This window comes from Typha latifolia, chromosome 11, assembly GCF_019914945.1.
Source record: "Typha latifolia isolate L0001 chromosome 11, TyphaL0001v2, whole genome shotgun sequence".
NCBI classification, from domain to species: Eukaryota; Viridiplantae; Streptophyta; class Magnoliopsida; order Poales; family Typhaceae; genus Typha; species Typha latifolia.
In genome coordinates, this window is record NC_133096.1 from 10,194,747 (window position 1) to 10,208,493 (window position 13,747).

General features: G+C 38.2%; 2 protein-coding genes across 4 annotated transcripts; both read left to right on the plus strand.

Annotated features, from left to right (window-relative positions):
• The first annotated feature begins 509 nt into the window (after positions 1–509).
• LOC140797201 (putative leucine-rich repeat receptor-like protein kinase At2g19210) lies at positions 510–7,180 on the plus strand. Its single transcript, XM_073150478.1, has 13 exons — positions 510–648; positions 731–1,295; positions 1,510–1,991; positions 2,083–2,218; positions 2,320–2,391; positions 3,345–3,416; positions 3,501–3,581; positions 4,413–4,573; positions 4,701–4,948; positions 5,432–5,558; positions 5,878–5,946; positions 6,039–6,228; positions 6,447–7,180. The coding sequence occupies exons 1-13, from the start codon at positions 510–512 to the stop codon at positions 6,865–6,867; spliced, it is 2,763 nt and encodes a 920-aa protein (XP_073006579.1). The 3' UTR covers positions 6,868–7,180.
• A 1,832-nt stretch (positions 7,181–9,012) lies between these two features.
• LOC140797875 (receptor-like protein kinase At3g21340) lies at positions 9,013–13,189 on the plus strand. Of its 3 annotated transcripts, none has more exons than XM_073151562.1 (7): positions 9,013–9,135; positions 9,739–9,905; positions 10,040–10,299; positions 10,688–10,814; positions 11,826–11,894; positions 12,025–12,214; positions 12,482–13,189. In XM_073151562.1, exons 2-7 carry the CDS (start codon positions 9,740–9,742, stop codon positions 12,897–12,899), a joined length of 1,230 nt encoding a protein of 409 aa, XP_073007663.1. In that variant the 5' UTR covers positions 9,013–9,135; position 9,739; the 3' UTR covers positions 12,900–13,189. The 3 variants fall into 3 exon arrangements, with proteins under 3 accessions (XP_073007663.1, XP_073007662.1, XP_073007664.1); XM_073151561.1 differs by lacking the exon at positions 9,013–9,135 and adding an exon at positions 9,174–9,293; XM_073151563.1 differs by lacking the exon at positions 9,013–9,135 and adding an exon at positions 9,174–9,293 and having other exon boundaries at positions 10,046–10,299.
• Positions 13,190–13,747: the final 558 nt, after the last annotated feature.

Genomic DNA, 13,747 nt, shown 5'->3' on the forward strand with positions numbered 1-13,747 from the left:
TATAACAAGATCCACTCATTCATCTTTTAGAAATTAGAATTCAGGATCAGAAATAAAGCTGCAATGTTAAGTGCGTCTTTCTTCCAAATTTATATTTGCTTTGCATATTTTAAGTACATTTTCATATAAATCTAGACAACTTTGGATAACTCTCTTATCTCTAAAGTCTCACAGCTGACCATGTCGCTAGTTTCCAACTCCAGTGAAAGCAATGGAATTGGTGAAGTATACGGTGCTGCCTTTGAGTTCTTCTTGTTTATTTGATAAAAAAGAAAGTCTACTTGTTTATTCGATAAAAAAAGAAAGTCTTCTCGTTTGTCGTTATTAAATGGCACCGGACTTTATAAACACCATCTGCATTGTTTAAATTCATAGAGATGTCTTAAACTAGTTATTACAAAAAAAGAATGGTGTAAACGATAATAAATAAACAACCAAAAGGCGTGGTGTGAAACTAGATAATAAGAACAAGGTGGTTTGGTATAAATGCAGAAGAATGGCCACTTCGAATGGTTGCAAGGAAACGATACCTTAAAGCAGAAGAGGTACAGGAAACCAGAGTCATAGCCATGGAGTACTCGTACCTTAGCTTATGGTGCTTGCTTCTTCTCATGGGTATCTTGGTTACAGGCCAGCCAAGTACTGAAGGTAACCTCTTAGCCTCTCTTTCCTTTTTATTTTTGAACAATTTTCATAGTGGATGTTGGAGTCTTTGGTAATCATCTTGCAGGTTACATAAGTATAGACTGCGGCACTAGCAGCGGTTACAATTACAACGACTCCAACACAAAACTAGAATACGTCTCGGATGACCAATTTATAGATACTGGGATAAACTACAATATCGCCGGGAATTACAATACTTCTGACGTTATAGTGCAGAACAGTAACCTTAGAAGCTTTCCTGATGGAGATCGGAATTGTTACACCTTAAAGCCAGTAATCCCAGGTCGTAAGTATCTTTTGAGAGCAAGATTCATGTATGGGAACTACGATCGGAATAATAGTGCAAAAGATGATAGTCCGATCCTATTTGATCTCCATATTGGGGTCAATTTCTGGAAGAAGGTGAACATCTCTGATGCAAGTGGGCAGTATAGATACGAAGCCATCACTGTTGCTGTGGCAGAGTTCATACAAGTGTGTCTTATAAATACTAGGGGTGGAACTCCCTTCATATCTTCATTGGAGGTGAGACCGCTCAAGTCTAATCTTTATCCGGCTGCAAATGCTTCTCAATCTCTTGTTCTTGCTTATCGAGTCAACATGGCTTCAGATACAACTCCAGTAATAAGGTGAGCTTTAAGTAAGTTAACATGGCTTCTTAACTGCTGAAAGAATAAGTTAAAATAAATTTATATATATAAAATACTAATCAGTTTAATAATTTTTTATAGATCTACGATGAATTAGACCAATTTAGTATTAAGTTGGACGAGTAATCTATTTTGGTAAAAAAAAATTTAGAATAAGACATCTTGCATGCTACATCATTACGTCTCTCCTCAGGTACCCTGACGACCCGTACGACCGCATCTGGATTCCCCTCATCTTCACCGATTCCTGGACCGCGATCAACACTACCAAGGACATTGCGAAAGGCACAAACGAGATCTTCGAGGCCCCCGCCACCGTCCTCCAGACCGCCGTCGTCCCCACCAACTCCTCCTCCCCGCTCGAATTCTCCTGGGACTCCGAGGATGTCAACACCGAGTACTACGCCTTCCTCCACTTCTGCGAGATCCAAGAGCTCACAGCGAGCGGGAAGAGGGAGTTCAACATCTACCGCAATGGGGATTTAAGGGTCGAATCCTACTCCCCGCTCTATCTCAGCAATGGCTATGTCTACAGCATCGACCCTTTTTTTGGGTCTACCGAATACAAGTACTCTCTTAATGCCACCGCCAACTCCACCCTCCCCCCTCTCATCAATGCTGCCGAGATCTACTCGCTCATGCTCCTCACTGAGAGTATGACCGATCTCCGAGACGGTAAGTATTGTCTTTGATCATTACAAAGTTTAGCCACTCTATCTCTCTTTGTTAATATGGACATTCTTTCTCTTCCTTCTTGAGGTATCAGTTGAGGCCATTATGGCAATAAGGGAAGGGTATCAAATGAAGAGAAATTGGGTGGGTGATCCATGTGCTCCGAACAAGTATGCTTGGGATGGCGTGACTTGTAGCTACAGTGCTAGTGCTCCAAGAATCACAGCTCTGTGAGTATCTACCAAAGGAAATTTATAGAACATTTGGAATATTAAATTTTTATTAGAAATCACTCTGGATAAGTAAAGTTAACGGAGTTCTAATGTTGCAGAAACCTTTCCTCTAGTGGATTGACTGGTTACATATCAACTTCGTTTTCCATGCTGAAAGCAATCAAGAGTCTGTAAGTATGGCCTAAAATTGATAATGCTTTTCACTCTCCGCCAATAGGCGATATATGCTATCTTCTTGTTGATGTGATGAAGACAATATCTGCTATTTTCTTGCTAGTAGTTAATTGTCAGAAAAAAACACCTTTGAGATTTCTGTACTAATTCCCTTGTATACGTGATAAAGAAAAACCCTGGCATGTTAATGGAATCTTAACTCATTGAAATAGTTCATTTGAGCATGTACAGATTGATGCATCTGCTAGCATCATCGTTAGGTGTTGAAAATTTTATCTTGCTTACATGAAGTCTGACTGTTATTACCATGTAATTTATTTAGTTTACACCATCTAGAGACACTCGAAATGTATCATGAGCGGCTCACAAGTCATAATTTGATACCATCCCTGCTTAAAAGTGTTTAGCATCAATTGATACTCACCTTTAATAACATCGATCTTTGGGGCATCATTTGTTTGTGATGTAAATGTGATGCCCTACGAATCATCATAATTGCAAACAACCATGAGAATTGCATATGTATTAAGTAATTCAGAAGTCAATAATTGTATGTGAACGCAAAATCACTTTGTAATCTTGCTTTGCATACAAATTATGCCCTTCCAGATATTTCCATTTATATGTGAAACCAGTTTATTACAGAGCTCCCATGTTGAGCAGGAACATCAGATCTAAACTCTTGAATTAAAAAGGATTCAATAATAAAACTCATTTTCAGTTTTGATACCCATACATTATTCCATGGTGGACCTTTCGGAAGGTTTCACATTCATATTGTTCTTTCATTTATGATCATCTTTAGATTTCTTTGTTTAGTTGTTCAGATTGTATAGTGTTTGCATAAAGTGAGAAAAAAAAACTTATATTACAACAAGTTAAAAACTTAAAATGAGATAAATCTGCAATGGAAATTACAGCAATTCTGTTTTTTAAAATTTTGTCTCAGGGATTTGTCTTACAATAAGTTAAATGGGACGATACCTGATTTTCTAGCAAACTTATCTTCCCTCCAGTTCCTGTAAGTGCTCAAATCAATCTTAGAAATCATATTTTAAGGAGTAAAAGTACATTTGGATGTCTAATACTATCTGCATCTGTTTAGGGACTTGACAGCCAACTGCTTCACTGAACCGATACCTGATGTTCTACTGAAAAGATCAGCTGCAGGTTCTCTGAAATTAAGGTTTGTAATTTTCCTTGCGTACTTATGAGTAATATTATTTTTTTAGTTTGCATAATTCCAAATGAGAAGCCACTTATTGGGAAAAGGCTCCCCTATTTCTACTTGTAATCATTATAAGTACCATCATCATTTTCCAAACCTTTTGCCAACAAGATTAGGTCGTATATGTCAGTTTGATGTCCCGTTATTTCACTGTTGTAGGGGCACTCAATATCATAAGCACTGCCAGAGGTCACTGAGTAATAGAACAGTGGTCAGAGCTACGTAAGAGAAGTAGAAATATCTTGATTTCATTCTTTGGCTTGGTCGGACAGAGCATATGTAATACTTCTTTTTCAATAAATCTGCATCTCTCTACAAATATTTTTTATAGGCCGAACAGTTCAGGTAGTTCATAGGAAGTTATGCAGCAGAGGCTTTTGTTAGTCTCCACTTAACAGAAGCTTCAAGGATCGAATGACTTTGTTCCCTTGAGGTGTTAATTCGACCAGACATCTTAAATGAACCATAACCCTATATTTTCTCAAAGACAATTTGTGCTTGAGGAGTTAGGAAACAAGATTAGGTTGTGGATATATATACATAGAAGGTAGACTCAGCACCACATTTTTGGAGGAAGAGACAAATATAAGACCAAGATCATGATGTCTTCAGTGCTTGCGAACTTTAAAAATTTCAGAAGCAATGAGGTGGAATTTGTCATCATTTTTGTTTCACTTAACATTAAGTGAACTGCATTAAGTTTGAAAATGTTTTCCTTCTAGCTTGTACCTTTGTTTCAGTTCATGATCTTGATTTTCTTCTGATATTTTTAAAATTTCCTGATGCTAGAACTGACAACAGTACAAACAAATGTGACAATGGTTTCTCTACCGAGACTAGTACAAAGAAGTTAACTACACCGATCATTGTAACTATTTCAGTTGTCCCTGTGGTCCTACTGGCACTGGCAGTGGTCGGATACATGTTGATATCGAAAAGAAGACAGCAAGGTTGCTACTTGTAACAATAAGCCTTATCTAATGCCCTGCTCGTTTTCGTTTTACCTGTCTACTTTAGCAGTTATATGCTTGACTTCTTTATATGGTTCATATCTCATGATCCCCTTTTGTATGAAAGGTTTGGTTTCCCATGCCGTGAGGCCACAAGCTGAGGAAGTTCCTCTGAGAAAAATCGGTCTTGAAGAACTTGAGACTAAAGTATTCACATACTTGCAGTTGGAAAACATTACCAACAAATTTACGCGAGTCATTGGACAAGGAGGATTTGGGACTGTTTACCTTGGTTACTTGGAAGGTAGCACTGAGGTTGCAGTCAAGTTGCTTTCTGGATGGTCATCACAAGGAATGAAGGAGTTTCTAGCTGAGGTAACTAATTTGAATCTTGTTAGACATCAGTTTCTCAGGAAAGAAATGGCTTTTAACACAGTGTGACCATGAAGTGTTAAATAAATTAGTTTGTATATAACTAATATTGGAGCATAGCAGGGATGAGTACTGAGTAGGCAATCTATATGCTGTACAAGGATTGCAAAACTAAGTTGTCAAGCATGCCGCTGAGAAATATCTTTCATAGCAATGTGAACATTTCAAAGTTCCTACATCGGAATATCATTTGTTTGGTGGATTTTTACTTAATACTAAAACTCTATGAGTTAGCAGTTATCTACATTCTACACTATAAATGAAACTAACTCCATGTTTTCATTCTTGCCTATGGTGTATGAGGCCTATTGGACGATAAAATATATTTCAAAATGCTGTGGTAGCATTATCACACCATTGTACTAGAATCTTGTTGTATCTAGAAATGCAGCATTCTGTCTGACATTTAGGATTCTTTCTTTGCAGACTCAGAATTTGAGAAAGGTTCATCACAAGAACCTAGTTTCTTTGGTTGGCTATTGCAATGATAGGGAGCACATGGCTCTTGTGTATGAATACCTGCCTCAGGGAAGCCTTCACGATCATCTGAGAGGTTTGGCAAGAAAAAGAAAATCTTTGTCATTATCTTAATCCCTTGTAATCGTGGAAGTAGATGCTTCCTGTTGTTTTTCTAGTCATTGGTATATGCTTTATCTCTAAATACGAGTCAATTTTTACCTTCTTCTTCCCAATTACATACTAATACTATTTTAAAAAGATTTCTAGTAGTTAAGTATATCTGATTGGTTTATTGTTGTGGAAGCCGTCAAATGTGGGATGACATAGCTGAGAGTTCTAAAACCCATTTTACCCAGAAGGCCTTGCAATATATTTTCAAGAAAACGTGAGTGAGTGTCTTCCTGCTCTTATAGGTAATGCTGGCCTTGCTAGACCATTGAGTTGGAGAGAGCGCCTCCAAATTGTCCTTGAAGCTGCACAAGGTCAGGATATATAATGCATTTGTATGTCTTTTCATGCTAGATCTTAAACTACGCCGTTTTTTTCATATTGATTTTGTCTTAACGTGATGTAGGCCTGGATTATCTACACAAAGGGTGCAAACAATCAATAATTCACAGAGATGTAAAGCCCAGTAATATCCTATTAGGCCATCATTTAGAGGCCAAGATAGCCGATTTCGGGCTATCCAAGGCAGTGCTCAGTGATGCACAGTATGTATCGACAGTGGCACTTGTCGGCACACCAGGCTACATGGATCCAGAGTACGTCTCTGTTTCTACACATTTAACTTTATGTCAATTGAAGTCCATATCTCTCTCGTCCGAGACTGTAAAAAATGACTTATTTGTTAATAAGATGAGCATAATACAATGCCCTCATGAAAGAATAATAGATAGAATTCCTCATTATATCGGCTGGCAAACATTTTTCTGTTTGTGCAGCTTACAGATGTCTGATCCCAAATATTTTTCATATATAGGTACCATAGGACATTGCAACTCAGCGAAAAGAGCGATGTATATAGCTTTGGGGTGGTTTTATTGGAAATAGTTACAGGTGAACCTCCCATTGTACAAGGCACAGGAAAGGTTCACATACTAGAACGTGTGAAACCAAAGCTCAACAGAGGTGATATTGAGGAAATTATGGAAAGAAGGCTATTACGAGGCAAGTATGACGTTAATTCAGTGTGGAAGGTTCTGGAGCTAGCAATGATGTGCACACAAGAATACTCCACTCAAAGACCAACAATGGCTGACGTGGTGGTACATCTAAAGGAGAGTTTAACACTGGAGACTTCTTGTATTAGTGGGGAGAATCCGTATAGTGAACGCCCCAGCATAGGTGAGAACAGTGCTTTTGGAGATATATCAGGCACCTTCAGTCCATCTGCAAGATAAGCTGATCTTATCTGGAGTGAAGATAAAATGGTTTGACTCAAAATTAATGGCATAAGCTTTGGGATTAGCTCAGATTTCACTATGTGTGTGATGTCTATCCTGCTTGAAGTGCGTCTGAGAAGAACATTACTTCATCATTTCGTATTTACATTATTATTGTCTTTCTACCTCGTTCATTTCACTCGCTGTAATTTATACTCTAATATATGTGTGCAAGATAAAGAATGATGAATTCCAAGTGGTTATATTCCCTGGTTTAATTGCCATAATCATAAACCGTGTTGCCTATTCACAAATTACTCTTTCATCTACATATTGCGGCTTCCCAGATAATTTTGTTGTGCTCTGGAACTTTGACAAATGATGAGTATCAGGAATATTTAGTAATTCAGAGTGTTATTTGTCTCTTCCTTACATCTGTGCCCTTCTAAATTTGTCATTCACGTACACCCCTTGACTCTGTCAAATAGCATACTCTGTCTCTCAAGAAGCTTACGTAAGAAACCAATTACGCTTAGTTACGCTGGCAATATTTTGATTAGGTGACTATTTCTAAATTCTAAAACAGCACACTAGAGATTATATTTATATGATTATATCTGCGATATCACTTTTGAAAAATACTTAACAGATAAGTCACCCTATTAACAATTACTAATTAAAACTCCACGAGATGTCTCACTAGAGAGGATCCGAATCGTACACGTGTACCCTTTGGGGGTCCGTTCTTCCTCCATCTCTCTCACCCGTTGACTTCCAATAGTCAATCTGTGACGAAAGGAGCAACTTAACTCTTACGAATCCATCTGGAGCGCGCCTACGTTGCATAGCTGACTCGTCATGTTCTTGCATGCGGTTGTGGCCGGAAGACTACCAACTTTAATAATTTTAAGAACAACGTGGTGTGAGACATCCTCTATAAGTAGAAGGGTATGACATTTCCTTAGAGGAGATCATGGCCATGGCCATGGAGCACCTGTACAACTCGAGCTTGGCTAGGATGGCAGTGGTAATATGGTCCTTTCTCCTTTGGGGCCTCTTGGTCGCAGGCCAACCAACCCCTGAAGGTAATTAACCTCCCAGCTCTTCTTACTTTTTACGCTTTCCGTTTCACTGGAAAACTTCCTCATCCTTTTCTTGATCTTCTCTGTTGTAGATTTCATAAGCATAGATTGCGGCATTAGCAGTGGTTACAGCTACGTTGACAAAGATACAAATTTTGAGTACGTCTCGGATGACCAATTTATAGATACTGGAACAAACTACAACCTTTCCACGAGTTCCATATCTTCCACTGTTGCAGTGCAGAACTACAACGTTAGAAGCTTTCCTGCTGGAGATCGAAACTGCTACACCTTAAAGCCAGCAATCCAAGATCATAAGTATCTTATAAGAGCAAGCTTCCTGTATGGAAACTACGATGGAAGTCATAGTGTGCAAGATAAGAATCCACTCCAATTTGATCTCCATATAGGAGTCAATTTCTGGAAGACGGTGAACATAACTGATGCAAGCAAAGAGTATAGATTTGAGGCCATCACTATTGCCTTGGCTGACTTCATACAAGTGTGTCTTATAAACACAAGCACTGGAACTCCCTTCATTTCTTCGTTGGAGATGAGGCCACTCAAGACTTCAATCTACAAGGCTGCTAATGCATCTCAATCTCTTGCCCTTTACGGCCGAGCAAACGTGGCACCCTCAGCAACTCCAGTAATAAGGTCTACTTTAACCATTTATTCAAAGTTAATATTATTTTCCAACACATTGTTTGTTAGGAGTGGTATCCGTGCATGTTTTGGGCCAGCAGTTGGCTTGAATAAGATCCAATCTTCGATTTCTTGTTTAATTGCACTTGTTTATTTAATTATTTGATCAACTTGCTAATAAAACTCAGTTTGACCAAGTATCGAACACCATTGCTGCATGTGTCTTAACAGTCCAGTCTGGCTTTTGTGTACTCAATCTTTCCAGGTACCCGCGCGACCCGCACGACCGCATCTGGTATCCCCTCATCTTCGAAGACTGGATCACGATATCCACCACTTCCACCATTAGCAACTACCCAGACGATCTCTTCGAGGCACCATCCGTCGTCTTCCAGACCGCCGCCATTCCCCTGAACTCCACCTCTCTCCAGTTCAACTTTGAGTCCGAGGATGGCGCCACCTCGCCCAAGTACTACGCCATCCTCTACTTCTCCGAGATCCAAGTCCTCACGGGGAGGTCAAAGAGGGAGTTCAACATATATGTTAATGGCGCTCTGTGGTACGGGCCCTACTCGCCCCCCTATCTCCTGTCGAGCCCCGTCACATACATCAGTTATAAATAGTCCTATATCCAATTCCACTGTTGTATGGGCATTCAGTATCATAAGCACCTGCACAGGGCACTGAATAACATAACGGTGGTCAGCACTGCTTAAGGTCTGAACAGCAGATATGTAATACTTCTTTCAATAAATCTGCACCTTTCTACAAATAGTTTCATCATTCATAGGAAGTCATGCATTTGAGGCCACTTGTTAGTCTCTACTGTTGTGCTGAGGTATAATGTGACCAGACATCTTATATGAAATATGCCCTGACATTCAGTCAAAAAGGAAAAAAAATGCCTATTCTATCACTTTGTCCTTATATTCTATTGTTATTAGATACTTGATGAGTTAGGAAACAATACCAAGATCATGGAGGAGGCAAAAAGTTATTTGCATATTATAATACATAAGGTAGACTCAGCTTTACACTTTGGGAGAAGAGGCAAATAGCCAAATACAATACCAAGATCATGTCTTTTGTGCTTGCTAACTTAAAATGTTCCAGAAGCAATGAAGTGAACTGCATTAACCTTAAATTCTTTTCCTGATTCTAGAATGGACAATGGTACAAACACATGTGACAACGGTTTCTCTCCTGAGACTATTACAAAGAAGAAGTTAACTGCACCGGTCATTGTAATTGTCTCAATTGTCCCTGTGGTGTTATTGGCACTGGCAGTGGCGGTATGCATCATGTTGATATCAAAAAGACGGCAGAAAGGTTGCTACTTGTAACGATAAACCTTATTACTGAACTAAGGCCTTGCACTTTTTCGTTTTACTATGTACTTTACCAGTTTTACATTTACTCCTTTATCTATGGTCCATATCTCATCATCTCCTTTTGTACAAAAGATGCAGTTTCTGATGCTGGGAGGTCACATACTGAGGAAGTTCTGCTAAGAAATATGAATCTTGAAGACTGTAAGGTGCAGCTTGAGAGTAAACAATTCACATACCTGCAGTTGGAGAACATTACCAACAAATTTACACGAGTCATTGGACAAGGAGGATTTGGGACTGTCTACCATGGTTACCTGGAAGGTAGCACTGAGGTTGCAGTCAAGTTGCTTTCTGGGTGGTCATCACAAGGAATGAAGGAGTTTCTCGCTGAGGTAACTAATTTGAATATAGTTAGGCATCTGCTTCTCAGGAATGAAATGGCTTTTGGCACAGTGTAAATGTGTAATGATGAAGTTTTAAAGCAAATACTTGTATAGAGCTTATATTGGATCATAGGAATGGTGATTGCATTCCGTATGCTGTATAAGGATTCCAAAATTAAGTTGCCAAGCATGCCACTGAGAAAAAATCTTTTGTAGCAATGTGAAGTAGTGAAAACATTACAGAGTTTTCTTTCTTGCTGAAGGTGTATATGAACTATTAGATGTAAACAGATATTTCAAAATGCTGTGGTAGCACTATCACACCATTGAACTAGAATCTTGATGCTTCTAGTTATGCAGTATTCTGTCTGACAATGTTTAGGATTCTTTCTTGCAGACCCAGAATTTGAGAAAAGTTCATCACAAGAACCTAGTTTCTTTGGTTGGCTTTTGCAATGATGGGGAACACATGGCTCTTGTCTATGAGTACCTGCCTCAGGGAAGCCTTCATGATCATCTGAGAGGTTTGCAAAGGGAAAGAACCTCTGCCATTATCTTAAAATCTTAATCCTTTGTAATCGTATATAGTTGGGGGTAGATGCTTCCTGATGTTTTTCAGGTCATTGGTAGATCCTTTATCTCTAAATACCAACCATTTTTTACCTTTTTCTTTTGAAATACATATTAGCACTATTTTATGCAACAATGAGGCATCTGATGGAGGTTCTTAGATCTTTTATCCTTAAAATCTCATGTCATGGTTGAGCCACTTCAGCTGGTCCAGACATTGAACAATTAGACTAATAGACATTCTTTTAAGCCCTGTGATAGATTTCTATATTCAGAACTTAATTAGATAAAATAGGTATTATATGTAGAGGGCTAACATGGCCATGATTAATATAAGATGTTTAAATAATGGTCTGGCTTTTGCTTGTAAATTTAGCCTAAATTAAAATCATAGACTTTCTCCTTCATTGACTATTCCAATGTCTAGAGGACTTCTTAAAGTGTTGCTCTTCCATTGCATGAGCCTAAACTGCAATTAGAAATAGATCACTCCATTTGCCAACGAGCCTGTCAAGTTACATTGGAAACCCCCCTGTTGTATAATTTTGTCCTTTGTAGAGCAGTTAATCACATTTCATATCTGTTTATTCTTTCATCCCCTCGAGTTCTCTAATACAGTAATTCTTTCCAAATTACAAGTGTTGTATGTTCGAAAGATTAAAAAGCATGCTAAAGCATTCCACAGTAATTAACCTAGCTCTCATTTCACACATCAACATATTCTCCCAAGTCTTATATTATGTAGTAACTTTCTCAAAGGTATCTAAAATTGACTCTACTTTGTTGCACATTAGAATGTACCATTGAGCATTTCAACTTGGCAGTTAAAGATATCTGATAGATTTATTGTGGTGGAAGTCATCAATTGTGGAATGACATAAGAGTTCTGAAAATCACTTTAATGATAAGGTCCTGCTAGACATTTTTCAAGCAAAAAGTGTTAGAATGCCTTCTTGCTCTTATAGGTAAAATTGGCCTCACTAGACCGTTGAGTTGGAGAGAGCGCCTCCAAATTGCCCTTGAAGCTGCACAAGGTCAGGATACGTAATGTATCTATATGTCTTTTTCTTTCTTGATCTTAACTACATGGTTCTTTTCTTCCTTCTTTTTGTTTATTTTTTATTTTTTATTTTAATTTATTATTATTATTATTGTGTGGTGTAGGCCTGGATTATCTGCACAAAGGATGCAAACAATCGATAATTCACAGAGATGTAAAGCCTAGCAATATTCTTTTAGGCCATCATTTAGAGGCTAAGATAGCTGATTTTGGGTTATCTAAGGCAGTGCTCAGTGATGCGCAGTATGTATCAACAGTGGCACTTGTAGGCACACCAGGCTACATGGATCCGGAGTACGTCCCTGTTTCCACACAATTTAATTTTCTGCCAATTAAAGTTGGTGGGTTTTGCCTACTAGGAAAACAACAGGGTAAATAATAGGAGTCCATATCTTTCTCATCCAATTTTGCAAAAAAGTAACTTATTTGTTAAGAAGATGAGCATAATAAAAATGTCTCATGAAAGGATAATAGATAGATTTACTCATTATATCTGCAGGCAAACATTTTTCTATTTGAGCTGTTTACAAATGTCTAATATCGAAGCTTTTTCATATATAGGTACCATAGGACATTGCAACTCAGCGAAAAGAGTGATGTATATAGCTTTGGGGTGGTTCTATTGGAAATAGTTACAGGTCAACCTCCCATTGTGCAAGGCACAGGAAAGGTTCACATCCTAGAACGTGTGAAACCAATGCTGAACAGAGGTGATATTGAGGAAATTGTCGATAGAAGGCTGCGAGGCAAGTGTGATGTTAATTCAGTGTGGAAGGTTCTGGAGCTAGCAATGATGTGCACAGAAGAATACTCCGCTCAAAGACCAACAATGGCTGACGCGGTGGTACATCTAAGGGAGAGTTTGACACTGGAGACTTCTTGTGTGAGAGGCGATAGTGTATACAGTGAACGCACTGGCATAAGTGAGAACAGTGATTTTAGAGATATATCAGGCACATTTGGTCCATCTGCAAGATAAGCTTTTCATGTCTGGCTCTTCTCAATTGACATAGGTTTTCCACCTTCAAAGTGATGATAAAATGGTTTGAATCAAGATTAATGGCTTAAGCTTTGAGATTAGCTTGGATGCGATGCCTATCCTGCTTGAGGTGTGGCTTGGAAGAACACTACTACATCTAGCATTCTTTTGCTTATCTTTTCTTGTTTATCACTACTATTGTCTTTCTACCTCATGCATTACACTCGCTGTAATATGTACTTTAGTTCTAAATATCTGTGTGCAAAATAAAGAATGGTGAATTCCTAGTAGTTGTGTTCCCTGGTTTAATTGCTATAATCATAAACCGTGTTGCATATTGTGGCTTCCCAGATAATTTTGGTATGCTCTGGAACTTTGTCAAATGATGAGTATCAGGAATATTTAGTAATCCAGAGTGTTAGGAATCTCTTCCTTACATCTGTACCCTTCTAAATTTGGCATTGGCGTACACCCTCAAGGCCTTAGGTACATTTTCTACTTGGTAACTGACTAGTTCTTAGTCACCAATTTGCGCTCATAGTTCTCCTTGACTTTGTCAAAATATTAGTTTTCTTTTAAGACTTTTTAGCTCTCTCAATTTCCCAATCTCTTAATTCAATTGTCTTTCTGTATCCCTTGGACCATTTCCTTTTCTTGGTTTCGTATGGGTTATATCAATTTGAGGTTCAATAATCATTTGCATATCCACTTTTATTTCGTAAATATGAGTACAGATTCAAAAATAAATACAATACTAATTAAATTTGGCAATATGCTTGGTCAATATAAATACACAAGTATTTAATATTAGTAATGTAGATCATACTAATGAAATGTGAAGCTAAAGT

Bases quoted from the DNA above. Each gene is read 5' to 3' on its own strand.
- LOC140797201 (XM_073150478.1), top strand. From the start codon at position 510: ATGGTTGCAAGGAAACGATACCTTAAAGCAGAAGAGGTACAGGAAACC. The intron at 649-730 runs GTAACCTCTTAG...ATCATCTTGCAG, and splicing joins AGGCCAGCCAAGTACTGAAG to GTTACATAAGTATAGACTGC. The intron at 2,392-3,344 runs GTAAGTATGGCC...ATTTTGTCTCAG, and splicing joins CTGAAAGCAATCAAGAGTCT to GGATTTGTCTTACAATAAGT.
- LOC140797875 (XM_073151562.1), top strand. From the start codon at position 9,740: ATGGACAATGGTACAAACACATGTGACAACGGTTTCTCTCCTGAGACT. The intron at 10,300-10,687 runs GTAACTAATTTG...TCTTTCTTGCAG, and splicing joins TGAAGGAGTTTCTCGCTGAG to ACCCAGAATTTGAGAAAAGT. The intron at 12,215-12,481 runs GTACGTCCCTGT...TTTCATATATAG, and splicing joins CCAGGCTACATGGATCCGGA to GTACCATAGGACATTGCAAC.